This window comes from Triticum urartu, chromosome 3A, assembly GCF_056163025.1.
Source record: "Triticum urartu cultivar PI428250 chromosome 3A, HENAU_Tu73, whole genome shotgun sequence".
Classification (NCBI taxonomy): Eukaryota; Viridiplantae; Streptophyta; class Magnoliopsida; order Poales; family Poaceae; genus Triticum; species Triticum urartu.
Genome location: NC_141875.1, coordinates 676,917,418 through 676,939,174, shown reverse-complemented (window position 1 = coordinate 676,939,174; position 21,757 = coordinate 676,917,418). Strand labels below are relative to the sequence as shown.

The 21,757-nt window shown below is 40.7% G+C and overlaps 1 protein-coding gene across 1 annotated transcript; it reads left to right on the top strand.

Annotated features, from left to right (window-relative positions):
* The first annotated feature begins 9,269 nt into the window (after positions 1–9,269).
* Positions 9,270–10,535, top strand: LOC147981451 (uncharacterized). The gene is made up of 3 exons (XM_087517113.1): positions 9,270–9,380; positions 9,475–9,891; positions 10,275–10,535. The coding sequence occupies exons 1-3, from the start codon at positions 9,270–9,272 to the stop codon at positions 10,533–10,535; spliced, it is 789 nt and encodes a 262-aa protein (XP_087373239.1).
* Positions 10,536–21,757: the final 11,222 nt, after the last annotated feature.

Genomic DNA, 21,757 nt, shown 5'->3' with positions numbered 1-21,757 from the left:
ATTTGATGGTATAAGATCCCAAATTGCTCGTCTAGAAAAGATGACTGCTGAAATTTCGGATATGCAAGCCACCTTAGTCAATAAGATGGCCGCTAAACCGAATGCCTATGAAAATAAAGATGAAGATCTAAAAGTTATTGATGTGTCTCCTATTAAATCTTTGTTTTGCAATATGAATCTTTATGAAACTGAATATGATCTTCCTTTACCTAGAAGGCATTCTAAAAATTTGGAGTATTTAGATCTTAATGATGAAATTGATGAAAGTGGGATTGAAAGAAATAAAAAGCAAGATGTTGCTAAACCCACTATATTGGATTTCAAGGAATTTAATTATGAAAGTTGCTCTTTAATTGATTGTATTTCCTTGTTGCAATCCGTGCTAAATTCTCCACATGCTTATAGTCAAAATAAAGCCTTCACCGAACATATTATTGATGCCTTGATGCAATCTTATGAAGAAAAACTTGAGTTGAAAGTTTCTATCCCTAGAAAACTCTCTGATGAGTGGGAACCAACTATTACAATTAAAATTAAAGATCATGAGTTTTATGCTTTGTGTGATTTGGGTGCTAGTGTCTCCACTATTCCCAAAGCTTTGTGTGATTTACTAGATTTCCGTAATTTTGATGATTGCTCTCTAAACTTGCATCTTGCAGATTCTACTATTAAGAAACCTATGGGAAGGATTAATGATGTTCTTATTGTTGCAAATAGGAATTATGTGCCCGTAGATTTCATTGTTCCTGATATAGATTGCAATCCTTCTTGCCCTATTATTCTTGGTAGACCTTTCCTTAGAACGGTTGGTGCGATTGTTGATATGAAGGAAGGGAATATTAGATTTCAATTTCCATAAAAAAAGGGCATGGAACACTTTCCAAGAAAGAAAATAAAATTACCATATGAAACTATCATGAGAGCCACTTATGGATTGCCTACCAAAGATGGCAATACCTAGATCTATCCTCGCTTTTATGCCTAGCTAGGGGCGTTAAACGAGAGCGCTTGTTGGGAGGCAACCCAATTTTATTTTTATTCCTTGCTTTTTTCTCCTGCTTAGTAATAAATAAATTATTTATCCTCTGTTTTGGTTGTGTTTTTTGTGTTTAATTAGTGTTTGTGCCAAGTAGAACCGTTGGGAAGACTTGGGGAAAGTCTTGTTGAACTTGCTGAAAAAAACAGAAACTTTAGCGCTCACGAGAACTGCTGTCACTTTATTTGAAGAGTGCTATTTAGTTAATTATTTTTTCATATGATTAATAGATAAATTCCTCACGTCCAGAAATTTATTTTATAATTTTTTGGATTCCAGATCTTGCGCTAGCAACAGATTACAACAGACTGTTCTGTTTTTGACAGATTCTGTTTTTCGTGTGTTGTTTGCTTATTTTGATGAATCTATGGCTAGTAAAATAGTTTATAATCCATAGAGAAGTTGGAATACAGTAGGTTTAACACCAATATAAATAAAGAATGATTTCATTACAGTACCTTGAAGTGGTCTTTTGTTTTCTTTCGCTAACGGAGCTCACGAGTTTTCTATTTTGAGTTTTGTGTTGTGAAGTTTTCAAGTTTTGGGTGAATTCTTTTGATGGATCATGGAACAAGGAGTGGAAAGAGCCTAAGCTTGGGGATGCCCATGGCACACCCAAGATAATCCAAGGACACCAAAAATTCAAAGCTTGGGGATGCCCCGGAAGACATCCCCTCTTTCGTCCACTTCCATCGGTAATTTACTTGGAGCTATATTTTTATTCACCAACATGATATGTGTTTTTCTTGGAGCGTCTTGTATTATTTGTGTCTTTGTGTCTTAGTATTCCACAATCATCCTTGCTGTACACACCTTTTGAGGGAGCCATACATGAATTTAAATTTGATAGAATACTCTATGTTCTTCACTTATATCTTTTGAGCTAAGTAGTTTTGCTCTATGTGCTTCACTTATATCTTTTGAGCTAAGTAGTTTTGCTCTATGTGCTTCACTTATATCTTTTGAGCGTTATGATTTTTCTCTATGTGCTTCACTTAGATCTTTTAGAGCACGGTGGTGGATTTGTTTTAAAGAAACTATTGATCTCTCATGCTTCACTTAAATTATTTTGAGAGTCTCTTAATAGCATATGTGTCGATGAACAATTTCCACTTACTTCACTAAACAACATTAATTAACTTAATACAAAGTTTTACATTTGGTCTGATTTACTTATGGGCAAAGAATGTTGCACATGGCCACAACATGGGAATTTATTGCACCATTGCCACAGCATGTTCCACATGGCCACAACATGGGAAGTGTTTGCAGCATGCCTGATCAGTTAAGCAACACTGATGCGGCACGTCTGATCATTGCAACAGGTAAATTCAAGCAAATCATACATCTAAGGAACCATAATGGCAAATTTAAGGGACACAAATATAGATAGCAATATATATTACTACCATAGATAGCAGCATCCACACAACACACTTGCTGATGCAGACACCTCCAAGTTCAGACCACTAGCATATTAGATAAGTTTAGACCACACATCACAGTACTACACTTAGATAAATTTCATACTACATTACCACTAAAAGTTTGCACCATTAGACTACCACATAAAGTTCACCAAAAGAACTGAGGCTTCCTCCATCATACGACAACCAGGGTCTAGGGAAACTACATGTTAGGGTTTCTCAGGACCTTGTGGAGGGCAGAATGCTGAGCCCTGATCTTGTACTCATCACTGCTGATGGATGTAGCCCGACAATGTTCCATCAGATGCTCCAGCAACCCAGACTTGGGCTTGTGCCTGCTGGAGTAGGGGCACCGGTACTTGTCCGTCCTCTAGTTGTAGTACATAACAGATCCTTGGGCCCTGATCTTCTGCACCACCTTCTCTTCAAAGGACTCGACGTTCTCCTCGACCACATCATCTCCAGATTGATACTGCACACATTAATGACTGACATTAATACATTATGCATTCAAATACTATAAACATCTAACACTAACTCAAAGCACAAATAACATTTCAACTAGGCCATACCTCGTACGGCTCATCCTCATCACTGTCATAAGGGTAGTACCCAGATGAGTCCCACTTCCTCTTGTTGCCAACAAGATCCTCCTTCTGCTATATTGTCAGCCAAGCAAGTCATTTACAGGGAATTGAATTGCAGTTCAAATAATGTCATTACAAACAAGTTGATTTTGCATAATGATACGTCTCCGTCGTATCTACTTTTCCAAACACTTTTTCCCTTGTTTTGGACTCTAACTTGCATGATTTGAATGGAACTAACCCGGACAGACGCTGTTTTCAGCAGAATTACCATGGTGTTATTTATGTGCAGAAACAAACGTTCTCGGAATGACCTGAAACTTCACGGAGCCACTTTTCAGAAAATAAGAAAAATACCTGCAAAAGATGAAGGCCAGGGGGCCCATCACCTCTCCACGAGGGTGGGGGGCACGCCTGCCCCCCTAGGGCACACCCCCTACCTCGTGGGCCCCCTGTTGCCTCTCCGACTCCAACTCCAACTCCAACTCCATATATTGAGTTTCGGGGAGAAAAAAATCAAAGAGAAGAAATCATCGCGTTTTACGATACGAAGCCGCCGCCAAGCCCTAAAACCTCTCGGGAGGGCTGATCTGGAGTCCATTCGGGGCTCCGGAGAGGGGAATCCGTCGCCATCATCATCATCAACCATCCTCCATCACCAATTTCATGATGCTCACCGCCGTGCGTGAGTAATTCCATCATAGGCTTGCTGGACGGTGATGGGTTGCTGGGATCTATCATGTAATCGAGTTAGTTTTGTTAGGGTTTGATCCCTAGTGTCCACTATGTTATGAGATTGATGTTGCTATGACTTTGCTATGCTTAATTCTTGTCACTAGGGCCCGAGTGCCATGATTTCAGATCTGAACCTATTATGTTTTCATCAATATATGAGTGTTCTTGATCCTATCTTGCAAGTCTATAGTCACCTATTATGTGTTATGATCCGTTAACTCCGAGGTGACAATAATCGGGATACTTACCGGTGATGACCGTAGTTTGAGGAGTTCATGTATTCACCATGTGTTGATGTTTTGTTCCGGTTCTCTATTAAAAGGAGGCCTTAATATCCCTTAGTTTCGGTAAGTACCCCGCCGCCACGGGAGGGTAGGACAAAAGATGTCATGCAAGTTCTTTTCCATAAGCACGTATGACTATATTTGGAACACATGCCTACATTATATCAATGAACTGGAGCTAGTTCTGTGTCACCCTAGGTTATGGCTGTTACATGATGAACTGCATCCGGCATAATTCTCCATCACTGATCCATTGCCTACGAGCTTTCCATATATTGTTCTTCTCTTATTTACTTTTCCGTTGCTACTGCTATCATCACTACAAAATACCAAAAACATTACCTTTACTACTGTTACCTTTTGCTACCGTTACCACTACTATCATATTATTTTGCTACTAAACACTTTGTTGCAGATATTAAGTTTCGAGGTGTGGTTGAATTGACAACTCAGGTGCTAATACTTGAGAGTATTCTTTGTCTCCCCTTGTGTCGAATCAATAAATTTGGGTTGAATACTTTACCCTCGAAAACTGTTGCGATCCCCTATACTTGTGGGTTATCAAGACTATTTTCTGGCGCCGTTGCCGGGGAGCATAGCTCTATTCTTTGAGTCACTTGGGATATATATCTGCTTATCATTATGAATAACTTGAGAGATCCAAAAACAAAGATCTATCCCTCAACTACGAGGGGAGGTAAGGAACTGCCATCTAGCTCTGCACTTGATTCACCTTCTGTTTTGAGTAAGCTTGCGACACCTTCACCTACTTCTGCTATTCGTTCTGATATGTCGCATGTTATTGATGATGCCACTTCCGCTATGCATGATACTTATGATGAAACTACCTCTATGCCTGATACTACTGTGCCACTTAGTGATTTTCTTGATGAACAACTTGCTAGAGCTAGAGAAATTGAAAATATTGAATTTGATGATACTGATGAAAGTGATGATGAAGAATCACTTGCTATTCCTAAGGGTTATGTTTTTGATCAAGAAGCTTCTTTAGCTATTTTAGCTTGCAAGAATAGAAATGAACTCAAAAAGTTATTAGATAAATGGAGTAAGCAATCTTTAAATTCTAGAATGAAACCTGACCCTGCTTTTGCTACTTCACCTATCTTTGTTACTAATAAGGATTATGAATTCTCTCTTGATCCTGATATAATTACTTTGGTTGAATCTGATCCTTTTTATGGTTATGAATTTGAAACTGTTGTGGCACATCTTACTAAATTGAATGATATAGCCACCCTGTTCACTAAAGATGAGAGAACTCGTACTTTTATATCCTTAAAATATTTCCGTTCTCATTAAAAGGTGATGCTAAGATATGGTTTAATTCTCTTGATCCTGGTTGTGTGCGTAGTCCCTAGGATATGATTTATTACCTCTCTGCTAAATATTTCCCTGCTCATAAGAAACAAGCTACTTTAAGGGATATATATAATTTTGTGCAAATTGAAGAAGAGAGTCTCCCACAAGCTTGGGGGAGGCTTCTCCAATTACTTAATGCTTTGCCTGATCATCCTCTTAAGAAAAATGAAATACTTGATGTCTTTTATAATGGACTAACCGATGCCTCCAGAGATTACCTCCATAGTTGTGCTGGTTCTGTTTTCAGGGAAAGAACACCGGATGAAGCTGAAATTCTATTGAATAATATGTTGACAAATGAAAATAATTGGACACCTCCGGAGCCTATTCCTAAACCAACTCCGAATAAGAGGGGTATTCTATTTCTCAGTCCTGAAGATATGCAAGAGCCAAAGAAATCTATGAAAGAAAAAGGTATTAAAGTTGAAGATGTTAAGAATTTACCTCCTATTGAAGAAATACATGCAAGAGGGGTATTCTATTTCTCATGGTCTTGATAACCTGACACAGGTAGTATAGGTAAATTCTCTCTATAGATATGATAAAGCTGAAATCCCATTTACTAAATTTGCTAGCCCATGCTTAGATGAGTTTGATAAATTTATGGCTAAGCAAGAAGACTTTAATGCTTATTTTGGTAGACAATTGAAATACAATTCAAATATGCTTGAACACTTGGGTGATTATATGGCTAATGTTAAAGGTGAACTTAAACTTATTAGTAAACATGCTTTTATGGTTACCACTCAAGTAGAACAAGTACTTAAAGCTGAAAATGATTTGCTCAATGAATTGAACAGTAAAGATAATGATAATGCTGTTAGAGTGGCTACTAGAACTGGTAAAATGACTCAGGAACCTTTGTATCCTGAAGGCCAGCCTAAGAGAATTGAGCAAGATTCTCAGAGAAATAATATAGATGCACCTAGTTCTTCTAAAAAAAGAAGAACAAAAATGATAGGACTTTGCATCCTGATACGTCTCCAACGTATCTATAATTTTTGATTGCTCCATGCTATATTATCTACCGTTTTGGACTATATTGGGCTTTATTTTCCACTTTTATATTATTTTTGGGACTAACCTCTTAATCAGAGGCCCAGCCCAAAATTGCTGTTTTTTGCCTATTTCGGTGTTTCGGAGAAACAGAATATCAAACGGAGTCCAAACGGATAAAATCTTCGGGAACATGATTTTCTCACCGAACGTGATCCAGGAGACTTAGACCCTACTCCAGGGGGTCAAAGAGGAGGTCACGAGGGTGGGGGCGCCCCCCCTACCTCGTGGGCCCCTCAGTGCTCCACCGACGTACTTCTTCCTCCTATATATACACACGTACCCCCAAACGATCAGAAGAGGAGCCAAAAACCTAATTCCACCGCCGCAACTTTCTGTATCCACGAGATCCCATCTTGGGGCCTGTTCTGGAGCTCCGCCGGAAGAAGGCCGTCATCACGGAGGGCTTCTACATCATTCTAGCCTCTCCGATGAAGTGTGAGTAGTTTACCTCAGACCTTTGGGTCCATAGTTAGTAGCTAGATGGCTTCTTCTCTCTCTTTGAATCTCAATACAAAGTTCTCCCCCTCTCTTGTGGAGATCTATTCGATGTAATCTTCTTTTTGCGGTGTGTTTGTTGAGACTGATGAATCGCGGGTTTATGATCAAGTCTATCTATGAATAATATTTGAATCTTCTCTGAATTCTTTTATGTATGATTGGTTATCTTTGCAAGTCTCCTCGAATTATCCGTTTGGTTTGGCCAACTAGATTGGTAGTTCTTTCCATGGGAGAAGTGCTTAGCTTTGGGTTCGATCTTGAAGTGTCCTTTCCCAGTGACAGAAGGGGCAGCAAGGCACGTATTGCATCGTTGCCATCGAGGATAACAAGATGGGGTTTATTTCATATTGCATGAATTTATCTCTCTACATCATGTCATGTTGCTTAAGGCGTTACTTTGTTTTTAACTTAATACTCTAGATGCATGCTGGATAGCGGTCGATGAGTGGAGTAGTAGTAGTAGATGCAGAATCATTTCGGTCTACTTGTCACGGACGTGATGCCTATATACATGATCATGCCTAGATATTCTCATAACTATGCTCAATTCTGTCAATTGCTCAATAGTAATTTGTTCACCCACCGTAGAATACTTATGCTCTTGAGAGAAGCCACTAGTGAAACCTATGGCCCCCGGGTCTATTCTCATCATATCAATCTCCATCACTTTAATCTTGCTTTTCTTTTTTACTTTGCTTTTACGTTTTACTTTGCATCTTTATACCAAAAATACCAAAAAATATTATATCTATCAGATCTCACTCTCGTAAGTGACCGTGAAGGGATTGACAACCCCTAATCGTGTTGGTTGCGAGTAGCTATCGCTTTGTGCAGGTACGAGGGACTTGAGCTTGGCCTCCTACTGGATTGATACCTTGGTTCTCAAAAACTGAGGGAAATACTTACGCTACTCTGCTGCATCATCCCTTCCTCTTCGGGGTAAACCAACGCAAGCTCAAGACGTAGCAGGCCGCGGGGCAAAAGCAGTAGCCCACTTAGCTGTAGCGTTTGTTTTGAACGGGCGCTACAACTGGTGGGCTTAGCAGTAGCGCCGGCCTCTAAACAGCGTTACTACTAGAGCAAAAGAAAACCGGCCCGAGCGCCCCCGCACCCCATCACACTCTCACAATCGATCCCCTCCGCCCGACGATGCCGCCGCGGTTAGGGTTCGTCCCCGGCCGCCTCACCCCCGTCGACGGTGCCGTGCGCCGCCACCACGCGCGGTCGCCTCTCGCCCACTCCGACGCTCCAGCCCCGTAAGTCCCCCTCGATCTCCTCCTCCCTGCGCGCGCCACACTAGCTAGGCTCCAATCGATTTGCCGCGGTGGCTCACCATGTTTTGGGATTTAGGGATTGCATGGTGGCTCCGCGCTTCGATGGGACATGCTCCTCGCGTGATTGGGGAGAGAGTAGAGAGAGGGGTTAGGTGAGAGAAGTAGAGGCTTTTTGTTGCTCACCAAAACTTAGGAGAGAGTAGAGAGAAGTAGCTAGAGAAGTAGAGGCTTTTAGCACATATAATTGAAACTTGGGTTTCAATTCTTGGGTGCTGCCCCTGGAGGAGTGGTGGCGGCGACGGTGCCTAGTGTTCTAGGGTTTAGAGAGGGGGCGTCCATGTCGTGACTATTATTTCCGACATTTAGGATCATTGATGTAGTACTTGTAACTACTTGTCATTCCTTCGCTGGAACAACCGTAGTGCTCGACCGTAGAATCGTGAGCATTTTTTTAGCTCTAATATGACAGCAACAGTTGAGGGTTTCAATTCTTGGCTACTGCCACTAGCTTCTTTGTTGATGCACATAAAGATATGACCAAGAAGCCCTCACTGTTATGTGGTTTCATGGAAAAATCAATGCTTGATTCGATACTCTCTTTCATGTTGAAGAGAGTATCTGTATGTGGTGATGCTCAAATTGCTAAGTTCTTATGATGCTGTTAGTGAGCCCATTTTTGGTAAATTTCAGTAAAAGAAAACACAGATAGACACAGAGTTGTATCTGATCGAAAAGGGGGGTGTTTGCCTTTTATAGTTTTAATTATTGTGCATCTGATTCCAAAGGTGGAATGGATGTTTACTTATTGTGTTCTGGAAGATTCTAAGCTGGTTCAACTTTTGGATGTGGGAATATATAAAGTGTTCCCCTGGACTGAACTTTATGTTTACTTTTTAGTTGTTATTTTGCTTGCCATGTGAACTCTAGCTATGAAAACTTTATGTTTACTTTTTGGATCGTTAATCCTTTAATCATATTCCTTTAGGGAAATGGCGCCACCACCACCACCATGTCGACGGTGCAAGTCAAGGTGCGCCATCAGCCTTGCAACTGGCACGCTGTTTGGCATCTACTTCGAGTCTAGTTTTCTTCATGCGGCGGTAATAAATTATATGAAACTAGTAACTACTATTTGTTTTTAGTGTTATTGGCATTAATGCATCGTGTATATATCATTTTGCTTTTTGTACATAGATCATCCCATGCAATGTGAGGTCAGAATTCACCAATCTGACTGGAGACTTTGTGACCTTTGAGGCTCCTAGGGGCCCCTACACTATGGAGATCGAGAAAGGACGAAAGATGACGCGGGTGGGAGGAGATGGATGGGTCCGTTTCTTCGACCACATGCGTATCACTGGTGGTGAGTTGATCAGCTTCTTCAGAGCTGAAAGACCCAAGCTGGTCGTGATTTATGTCAACAAAGCAGAAGATGATGAGGATGATGAGGATGATGACGACCCACTCGGTGGTGCCATCTTAGCTCAAAGAATGAAGTTGAGCGAGGAGGAGGTGTGCAACCTATGGGACATCATTCCGCCACGTGCTGACTTCGTCGGGGTGCCATTCATGACCCGCCTGACAAGTACCATGGTTGATCGGCATATCATGGTATGTTGCATTTACTGTAGTTTTTAGAGTAATTTGATGATATGCTTTATTGTTATACTTAGTTTAGAGTCCGATGATATATATGCTTAGTGAATCTTATATGCTTTATTGTTATACTTATTGTAGAGTTTGATGATATATATGCTTAGTGAATCTTATATGCTTTATTGTTATACTTGGTGTAGAGTCCGATGATATATATGCTTAGTGAATCTTATATGCTTTATTGTTATACTTAGTGTAGAGTCCGATGATATATATGCTTAGTCAATCTTATATGCTTAGTGAATCTTATGTGCTTAGTGAATATTATATGCTTTATTGTTATACTTAGTGTAGAATGTGTGAGGCTACTTATTAATTGATATGTTTTTCTTATTCAGAAATTGCCAAAGAGCCTATCTGAGAGTTGTGGTATCAAGCCTGATGAAGAAGGCTCTGCTGGAATACGCCTTACTGCAAGGGGCTCCATCACCACTTGTGCGTATGGCGTGGACACGGACGGTCGCACACACTTCAACTCGGTTGGGTGGAAGAGCTTCCTCGTCGGCAAGAATCTTCATGTTGGACAGGCAATCCTAATTACTATCAAGAACACCCACCGCCCAGGCTTGAGGACGATGGTTGTCATCGACATCATCTAGAACTTCATATGCATGCGTGTGGCTCTTGAACCATATATATGCTAGTATGACTACCTAGTAGACTTATCAACTATGATCTATCCATGCATTGTTGACTACTATATGAGTTTGTGAGATTGTGTGGTTATATTAAATGTGGTACTGTCGTTAATGTTTGTGAGATGGTTCTGTGAACTTAGTTTATTTGCACTGGACCTGTCTTTATTTCCATGAATATTGCACCTGACTGCTTTTTTTATTTTTTATTTCTATTTGCCTAGTTGTAGCGTGGGGAGAAAATAAGGCGCTACTACTACGTGATGATAGTAGTAGCGTTGGTGGAGAAATCCACGCTACTAATGAGTATTTTAGCTGTAGCGCTTGTTTAGAAACGCGCTACTGTTAAATAATAGTTGTAGCGCCCTAGCAGTAGCGCGGGTGCCCGCGCTACTGGTACGTAAAAAACCAGCGCCACTAGTAAGCTTTTCTCTAGTAGTGAAGCTTCATGACGCGTATCTAAGTGTTCTGGCGCATGCAAGAGGACGGGTTGTTGGCTCCTTCAAGCAGAAGTATTCTCGCAGGGTGGCGCACGGCGCGTACGCCGAGTACCTGGAGAAACTTCAGGATCGTGCCGGCATGTGAGATGAGATGTGGGATCGAACTATGTATGCTTGAGTATGCTTAATGACGGTTGAACTATGTACTTCTGGTTGAACTATTCTTGTGTACGTGTACGCTTATTATCTATGTCTGAGTATGTTTAGTCTATGTTTACTTATATCTAACTGTGGGATATGGATGCAATCAGTTCGGTTGATGGAATCTACCTCCATTGGTTTGTTGGTCCCCTTTGTAATTTGTGTTAAATTTTGACCAAAGGTTTAACTGACAAAATGTTAGTGCAGGTCAGCAAAAAATATATCGTTGGATGGGTATTTGAGCATAGTGTTCAATTATATAATTTTCGGTGACATGCATAAACATTTCTTAGTTAAATATTTGGTAAAAATTACAAAGGGGACCAATAAACTAGGACGGAGGTAGTACATCAATCACACACAATTCCCAAAATTGGAACAGTGTGCGATGACTGTCATTTTGCCTATTGCGTCAATCACACACGGTTGGCTCTAGCAAACGGTCGCCTCCAAAATTCTTTGTGGGAATGATACATCTCCAACGTATCTATAATTTTTGATTGTTCCATGCTATTATATTATCAATCTTGGATGTTTTATAATCATTTTATAGTCATTTTATATCATTTTTTGGTACTAACCTATTGATTTAGTGCCAAGTGCCAGTTGCTGTTTTTTGCATGTTTTTTACATTGCAGAGAATCAATACCAAACGGAGTCCAAATGCCACGAAAGTTTACAAGATTTTTATGGACCAGAAGACACCTAATGGGCCAAGGCTGTGAAGGAAATATGCCCTAGAGACAATAATAAAGTTTTTATTTATATTTTCTTATATATCATGATAAATGTTTATTATTCATGTTAGAATTGTATTAACCGGAAACATAGTACATGTGTAAATACATAGACAAAATAGAGTGTCCCTAGTATGCCTCTACTGGACTAGCTCGTTAATCAAAGATGGTTAAGTTTCCTGACCATAGACATGTGTTGTCATTTGATGAACGGGATCACATCATTAGAGAATGATGTGATGGACAAGACCCATCTGTTAGCTTAGCATTATGATCATTTAGTTTTATTGCTATTGCTTTCTTCATGACTTATACATATTCCTCTGACTATGAGATTGTCCAACTCCCGAATACCGAAGGAACACCTTGTGTGCTATCAAACATCACAACATAACTGGGTGATTATAAAGATGCTCTACATGTGTCTCTGAAGGTGTTTGTTGAGTTGGCATAGATCAAGATTAGGATTTGTCACTCGGTATACCGGGGAGGTATCTCTAGGCCCTCTCGGTAATGCACATCACTATAAGCCTTGCAAGCAATGTGACTAATGAGTTAGTTGCGGGATGATGCATTGTAGGTGTTGTTTACATAGTGTTGCTTGGTTCTCCTACTGGTTCGATAACCTTGGTCTCATCACTGAGGGAAATACCTACTGTCGCTATGCTGCATCACCCCTTCCTCTTTGGGGAAATACCGATGTAGTCTAGCAGACATCAAAAGGAATTTCTGCCGATGTTGCTGGGGAGACATCATCAACATCTACCAGGTTCCTAATCACAAATCTCATCTTCTCGCAATTTACATTATTTGCCATTTGCCTCTCGTTTTCTTCTCCCCCACTTCAAAAAAAATTCCATTTTATTCGCCCTCTTTTTCGTTTGCCTTTTTCTCGTCAGATCTCATGTTTGGTTGTGTTGCCATGTGCCTTCTATTTGCTTGCATCTTCTCTTGCTAAAAATCTCTTGATATGTATCCTCATCCACTTGCTAATCTTTTTAAAAGACCAAATTATGATGAACCAATTGCTAGTAAGTTGAGTGCGCTAGATTATCTTTATGAAGTTTCGCTTGAGATTCATGAATCTGAAAATTGTGATGAAGTGTTAAAAGAAGGAATTTATAAAGTGATTCATGATAGCTCCTTGGATGAAAAGCATTAGCATGATTGCAATGATGTTATTATAAATTCTATTAATGTCAATTGTGCTAATAATATGCAAAACCCCAAGCTTGGGGATGCTAATATTGCTATGTCCACTACTTATTGGAATGATCATGATTGGGGTGATAATGATTTTTATGATCTTGATAGTTTATTTAAGCCTCATGATGAATATGTTTGCAATAATACTGAAAGTGGGTATGGAAGAGTGCCAACTCTAGGTAGAAATGATCCCACATGTTTGGAGAGTGTTCAATCTTGTGATTTTTTTTATAAAAGTGGGTTTGGAGAGGTCATGACTTTAGTTAATGTTAATCCCACTATCTTGGAAGATTATAAAACTTTTATGCATGTGGATCCTGAAGAGAAAAAATTATATGATAGTTATATTGTTGAATTTGATTATGATTCTACATGTAATTATTATGAGAGAGGAAAATATGGTTGTAAAAAATTTCATGTTACTAAATTCACTACTGGAATCCGTATCTTTGCCGTCAGCCAGCTCTTTGTTGTCGGCTAGCTGACGGCAGAGAAGTTCTTTGCCATCAACTTAAATATAGCTGACGGCAAAGAAGGCGTTTGCCATCAGCCTTCTCTTTGCCGTCTGCTACCAGACGACAAAGATGGTGGGTGGTGGACTATAAGAACGACCTAACGGCTAGTTTCTTTGTCGTCTGCTAGTGGACAGTAAAGTTTCTTTGCCGTCAGCCAACGGACGACAAAGAAACTAGCCGATTTAATGGTCGTTTCCCCCCGACCCCACCTCACCTCACCCTCCCCCTCGCTCTCTCCCAGCCAACACCTCACCCGCGCCCCCGCCCCCACCCCGACCCCCCGAACCCGCCGCCGCCCCGACCCCCAACCTCCCGCCCCCGCGCCGCCGCCGCCACCCCGAGCTCCACCCCGCCCCGTCACCGCCTCCTCCTCGCCTCGCCCCTCCTTCGCCCCCGCGCCTCGCCCCTCCTGCGCCCCCTCTGCCTCGCCTCTCCTACGTCGTTACCTCTGCCTTGCCACCCAAGTCCCGTCGTCGACCGCCGCCGACCCGAGCTGCGGCCCCTTCGATGTCGCACCAGACCCTGACGCCGTCACCATCGACCCCGCGGCACGGCCCCTCCCCCGACCCCGGCCATTCCCAACACCGAGGTGTGCCACCCCTCCCTCTTCTCTCTCTTTATCTCTCTGTGTGTGTGTTTGGGTTTAGGTTTAGGTTTAGGTTTAGGTTCAATGATGTTGTGCAATGAGGCTGAAACCCGTGAGTGAAGAAACTGTGCAAGTAAATTGTTGTGCAATGATGTTGTAGTTTCAAGAAGTGATGCAGATTTTGTTGGAAGTTTTTGGAAATGATTCTGAGCACCTTCAAATTTTTGGAGTCCAACAGAATGTTCACCATAGATGGTTTTTCTAGCTCCATTTGGGTAACAATTTTAACAGTCCGCACTGAATGTACTATCCTCGATTTTATTTCCAGTAATTATTTTAGATTTCTATAGTCATGTGGTGTGTACAAGTGCGACAACTAGCTCTGTTGTCCTTGAGAAATCGTAATCAGTTCACTCAAGGAACTATTCTTTAAACTGGGAATTCCTTCGGAAGAAGTCAAGCACTCCCCGATTGTTGCCGTTTGGGAAACCTGAACTAGGCCCTGCCAATTAGCTTGATGCGTTGACACCCCGGGATAATAAAACTACTAGAATCATGGTGTAGGCATTTGATGCTAATGGCCTACTGTGTCATATACTCCCAGCCGCGCCCCTGCGTGAGCGCTGAGCACAAACTCACTCACTGTCCGAGAGGTCTCGGTCACGAGGAACTCACACCCTATCACTTCACTGTCTAGTATGCAAGTAGGAACATCGATAGGCTTTGGCATTTCCATTTGTATCCATGGCGCCAAAGTTGACGCAAACCTAACTCGACGTTTTTTAGTTTTGACCAATCGGACTCCCGGAGTGGAAGCCAAAGGTGCTTTTAGGATCCTATCATTTTTAGGGTTTTAGATGGTAGGATTATTTCTTATAAGTTGTTGTTTTATGTTAAGTTGTGTTCCGGTGGTCCAAAAACCCACTGACTTGGAAACATTGTTGAGGCCTTTCTTTGATTGGATATAAATGGTGCTGCTTCGTGTTATCTGAAGTGGTTGCTAATGAGTGCAAAATTTCAGAACAACTTGTGCATTCTGTACGTATTAGGAGTTTTGGGTTGTTATTTTGGTTGTGCTTTTATTGATTTTTTACACAACTGCTTTAATGGATTCGTTTCCATATGCCATTATTATTTTGGTTGTGCTTTTATTGATTTTAGAACACTAATTAATTTTGGTTGTTTCTTTTAGATTACTATGCTCTGTTTTTCAACATTTTCAGTTTTCTTTCATGTCTAAAAAATCCCTAGTTTTGAAGGGTGCCAATTGCCATTGCCAACTAACCTACGGAATTAATTAAGTGTTGTTGATGTTGTTGATTATCAAAGATTGGGGGAGGCCGCCACCACAGGCTACGCTCTGCCACACCGGAGTACGAGTTGGAAGGTTTCGAGTTCTTCACGATCATACTTGAGAATTCCTCCAAGCGGCAGGTATATAAAAGGAGAGATCTCCCCTTCACCCATCTCTTTATCATAAATTTGTTGTTTGCTACATCACTCCTTGACCCACGTTGAAGAGGCTTCCGGACACTTTTATGGAGATGCTGGACGACCATCGACCAAAGAATGTGAAGCTGCGATAGGCTGGCAACGGGCTTCGCAGGCTTTGGGACGTGGAGGTGGTCATCAGGAACCACCACATGTACCTGTGTCGTGGCTGGGAGCAATTTGTCCGTGCCTATGACCTGAGGCATGGGTACTTCCTTGTCTTCCGGTATGATGGCGACGCCATGCTCACCGTGAAGGTGTTCAACACGACTATGCGCCACATGCGCTACCAGGATGACGATGATGCCAATACGCTCTGCCTCTTCTTCCTCTCCATTTGGCTTTGTCTCACACTGATTGTTAAAAAAACTTTGTTGCATTTGGTCAGGCAATCGGAGCAGCGGAAGAGACTCTGGCTACAGCAAAAGCAGCAGCGAGTCTGGCTATAGTGAAAGCATCAGCGAGGATGATCCGGAATGGAGTGCGGAAGAAGAGGAGCAGAGTGGGGATGAGGAGGTGTAGCCTATTCTGTCTGATGATGACCTCGTGATGGTGGTGGCTGATGATGACCTAGCGATGGTGGTGGTTGACGATGGGCAAGAGATGGTGGCGGATGAGGATGACCTAGCGATAGTGCTGCCTGAAGATGGCCTCGCGATGGTGGTGGTGCCTGACAATGACCTCGCGATGGTGGTGGCGCCGGCGATCCCACAGCCGGGCAACATGACCATGCCAGCTGTCGTAGAAGACTACATCCCACTGCCTCCACCGCCTCGCCGCTCTTGGCGCATCAGGATGAGGAAGGAGAAGGAGAAGAAGAAGGAGGAGTGAACTATGCCAGGTATGTCAGATCTCCAAAATGATCTATACTTATCTTTGTTTCCTCCGAAATGACATAGGTTAGCTCTAATATGCTAAGTTATCTCTAATATGCTTAGTTTCCTAGGTTTTCTCAATAATGACATAAATTTGGCTTACTTGTGTAAAAAATGGCATAATTATGCTTAGTTAAGTCAAAAATGGCATAATTAGTTAAGTTAGCTCCAAAATGACCCATTTAACCTAGGTTAGCTCCAGAATGATCCATTTTACCTAGGTTAGCTCCAAAATGACCAAGTTTACCTAGATTAGCTCTAATATGATCCATTTTAGCTAGGTTGGCTCCAAAATTACTTATGTTAGCACAAGAATGACCTATACTTACCTTATTTTCCTCCAAATTGACATAATAAGCTGAGTTAGCTAAAAATGGTATAATTACCTATGGAAGCTCTAAAATGACACAATAAGGAATAAGAAGAAGAAAAACAAGGAAGAGGAGAAAAAGAAAGAATAGAAGAAGAAAGAGAAGAAAAAGAAAGAATGATAGAAGAAGAATGAGAAGGAAAAGGGTAAAAACCTTCTTCGTCTTCTTCTTCTTCTCCAAAATGACCTAAGTTAGCTCTAAGTTAGTTCTAATATGCTTAGTTACCTATGTTAGCTCAATAAAGACCTATACTTAGCTGCTTTATATCAAAAATGGCATCATATGCTTAGTTCACTCAAAGATGGCATAATTAGCTAGGTTAGCTCCATTTTACCTAAGTATGATTACTTCTTCTTCTAGTCTTCTTCTTCCTCATTTTCTTCTTCTTCTAGTCTTCTTCTTCTTACTTTCTTGTTTCCCATTTTGCAGATTTCATCTAATTGACGGAAGCTTGCATGGATGGAGTGCTTCTTTTCCCTTTCTGCTTTTATCTTGTATCGATGAACTTGCATGGATGGAACTTTTTATATGGATGGATGGATAACGGTGTTGGATGAACAATGTGAAACTTTTGTAATATGTATGGATGGAACTATGTGTTGGTTATGTATGTATATATGATGAAACTTGTGTGTTGGATATGTATTCTATGAAATTTGTGTGTTCAAATTGAATCAATTTAAGAAAAAACAGAAAAAACAGGGGCTATACAGGATCTTTGCCGTCCGCTGGCAGACGGCAAATAGATTTGCCATAAGCCAGCAGACGGCAAAGATGCCACGTGGCAGCTACCTATGCAACCTGGGGGCTGGCCTATTTGGTTACTTTGCCGTCTGCTCGCTGATGACAAAGGTGCAATGGTCTTTGCCGTCTACCAACCGATGATAGAGCGCACCGTTAGCCCCCTAACGGCCGTAAGCTGCCACATGTGCCGTCCAGGACCTTTGCCGTCAGCCGGCTGACGGCAAAGACCATTTCATCTTTGCCGCCCGCCAGCTGACGGCAAAGAAGGCTTCGCCGTAACCTATTCAGCTGGACCTGCTGACGTCTACTGACGGACGGCAAAGGCCTTTGTCGTCATCCATGTATGCCTTTGCCATCCGCCATGGCGGACGGCAAACTGCCTGATTCCTGTAGTGATTACCTCTCGTTATGTTGAGAATGCTATTGTTTCTTTCTTTTTCCTTGCATATGCTAGTTTTTGCATGTCTTGATATTTTTTTGCTTATAAAATTCCTACCCATAGGAAGTATGTTAAACAAAAGTGTGTGTTTCACATGTTTTATGATGCTCTCTTTATGTTTTATTATTATCTTTCATGTGAGAATTGTTGAAATCTTATGCCTAGCTAGGGGTGTGAAACAATAGCGCTTGTTGGGAGGCAACCCCATGAATAACCATTTTTTTGCTTTTTTCCTGTTTTTGAGTGTTAGCACAATTATGCTACTTTTATGATTGTGTTTTTTGTGTTTTAATAAGTGTTTGTGCCAAGTAAAGCCTTTAGAATCTTCTTGGGTGATAATTGTTTGATCTTGCTGAAAAACAGAAACTTTTGTGCTCGCAAAAAAATTGTTTTTAACCAAAGCGTGATAAAATACCAATTCTTTTTGCAGAAGATTAATATACAAATTTCTCAGGCCGCCCTAATTTTCCAGGATTTTTGGAGTTACAGAAGTATTCAAAATACCCAGATAGCTACAGACTGTTCTGTTTTTGATAGATTCTGTTTTCTTTGTGTTGTGTGCTTGTTTCGATGATTCTATAGTTTTCTTTGGAGAGTTTTTGCCATAGAAAAGTTGGAATACAGTAGATATAATTCAAGAATAAAATATGAATTGGTTTGTGATAGCACTTATAGTACTGATTCGTTTTCTTATACTAACGGATCTCACGAAGGTTTTGTTGAGTTTTGTGTGATTGAAGTTTTCAAGTTTTGGGTTATCTTACGATGGATGAAGGAATAAGGAGTAAGAAGAGCCTAAGCTTGTGGATGCCCATGGCATCCCAAGCTATTATCCAAAGAGAAGCAAGCAAGTAAGCTTGGGGATGCCCCCAGTGTCATCCCCTCTTTCTTCTAACGACCATCAGTATGTTACTCAAAGCTATATTTTTATTCATCACATACTATGAGTTTTGCTTGGAGTGTCTTGTATGATATGAGTCTTTGCTTCTTTTGTTTTGTGTTTTTAGTCTTGATCCCTTGTTGGACACACTTGTTTGAGAGAGCCAAAATTATGCATTGACTTGTTAGAATTGCTCTCTATGCTTCACTTAAATCTTTATGAGCTATGGAATTGCTCTAGTGCTTCACTTATATCTTTTTTAGCACGGTATGCTTTAGTATTTTTGCAGAAATGCTCTCTCGCTTCACTTAGATTTATTTTAGAGTTAGTAAATTTTTTAAGAAATTCTTTCTTGCTTCACTTAAATTAATTTGAGAGAAAGAAACATTATGCTCATGATCTTCACTTATATTTGTTTGAGCTTATCAAAAGCAACACATGAAAATTAGTCCCAAAGTGATAGATATCCAAGAAGGATATAATAGAAACTTTCATGAAGATCATTGGACAAAATAAACTTGATTCTTTGTAATAGTTTTGAGATATGATGATGTGATATGTGAGTCATGTTGATGCGTAATTATGCTTTAGTAAGAATATTGGTATTAAGGTTTGTGATTCCCTATGCAAGCACGAAAGTCAATAGTCATGCAATGAAATTACATCCTACTTGTGATGCATTATTCGGTGTTAATTATGCTCAATGCTCACTAATGAGGTTATTGGTTTCTTGGTTGGTCGCTTCTCAATCTTTTGCTAGCCTTCATTTTGCACTAAGTATGATCAGCACGTGTGTATCAAAAATCCTTTAAACCAGTTTTGCCACATGAGTGCACTATACCAACCTACATGTGGTATTGTTCTGCTGTTCTAAGCAAATTTGGATGTGCCATCTCTAATTTTCAAAATAAATTTCTCTTTTGTGTGCTCGTACCGCTCGCGAGGCGGTGAGGGATTGCCAATATTTTCCATGCTAGATGTGTTATTCTCACGATGAGTGCTTATTCACTTGTCATTGCACGAGAGTAAGGCAAAGGTATTAGGGATGCCTAGTCCCAAAATGAAAAATGAATTTCCTTTATGTTGTCAAATAATAAATTCCTTGGGAAGTGTTGGTATGGAGGGCACCCGTGGATACTGTTAGCCATGGAAAGTGAAAGTATGGTTGAAAAAGGAATAGACTTTAATTTATGTTTGGGAACCGCCTATGATATATCTAGAATGGAAAGTGTTGGGAGGTCTAAGTCGTTTTCGTTGGTGGGAAAAGTATGCCTCTCAAAATGTTTTAACTCTCAATTTTCGCTTTGAGCTCTGGCACCTCTACAAATCCCTACTTCCCTCTGTGAAGGCCTTTCTTTTTCTTTATGAAATTTTTATTTTGAGTCTCCATCTTCTCTTATAAAGCACCAACTAGGGGCACTATGATCGTACTTGAGCATTGGGTGCAGTTAATATGCGAGTGTGTTTGATGAATGAATCAATGATTGAGCATGATGGGCTAGGGATAACTTATTTTAGAGTTGATATTTTGAAATACATGGTTGCTTGTTCATATGCTTGAGTATTTAAGTCTCATCTCAAAACTAGACTATTGCTTTGAATCATATAAAAGTCCAAATGTCCATGCTATAAAGAAAAGAAAATGTGATGACATGTTAGGCAGCAATCCACATAAAAAATCTGTTTTTATCATTTACCTACTTGAGGACGAGCAGGAATTAAGTTTGGGATGCTGATACGTCTCCAACGTATCTATTTTTTTGATTGTTCCATGCAGTTACATTATCATTCTTGGATGTTTGATAATCATTTTATATCATTTTTTGGTACTAACCTATTGATATAGTGCCAAGTGCCAGTTGCTGTTTTCTGCATGTTTTTTACATCACAGGAAATCAATATCAAATGAAGTCCAAATGCGGTGAAACTTTTTGTGGGTTTTTTTGTACTAGAAGACATCCAATGGGCCGGAGAAGCGCCTGGCAGGGGATGCTCCGAGGGGAGCACAACCCACTAGGGCGCGTCTAGAGGCCCTGGCGCGCCCTGGTGGGTTGTGCCCTCCTCGGATGCCTCCGGAACCGACTCTTTTCTCTATAAGTACCCCAATATTCCAGAAACCCTAGGGAGTCGACAAAAATCAATTCCAGCCGCCGCAGAGTCTAGAACCACCAGATCCAATCTAGACACCATCACGAAGGGGTTCATCATGTGCCCTGCGTGAGTAGTCTTTTGTAGACCTTCGGGTCCGTAGTTAGTAGCTAGATGGCTTCCTCTCTCTCTTTTGATTCTCAATACAATGGACTTCGGGAGATCCATATGATGTAACTCTTTTGCGGTGTGTTTGTTGCGATCCAATGAACTTTGAGTTTATGATCAGATCTATGTTTTTATCCATGAAAGTTATTTGAGACTTCTTTGATCTCTTGGACGTGATGCCTATATAATGAGCATTGTCTGGATATCCTCAATTGCCCAATAGTAATTCGTGTACCCACCGTTTTCTATTTTCCTCGAGGGAATCCACTAGTGAAAACTATGGCCCCCGAGTCTCTTCTTTAATATATTTGCCTTTGCGATCTATTTTCCTTTGCGATCTATTTTCCTTTGCTTTTATTTTCAGATATATTAAACCAAAAATACAAAAATATCTTGTTGCATTTTATTTTATCCGAGATCTATTTATCCCATCCATCATATTTTT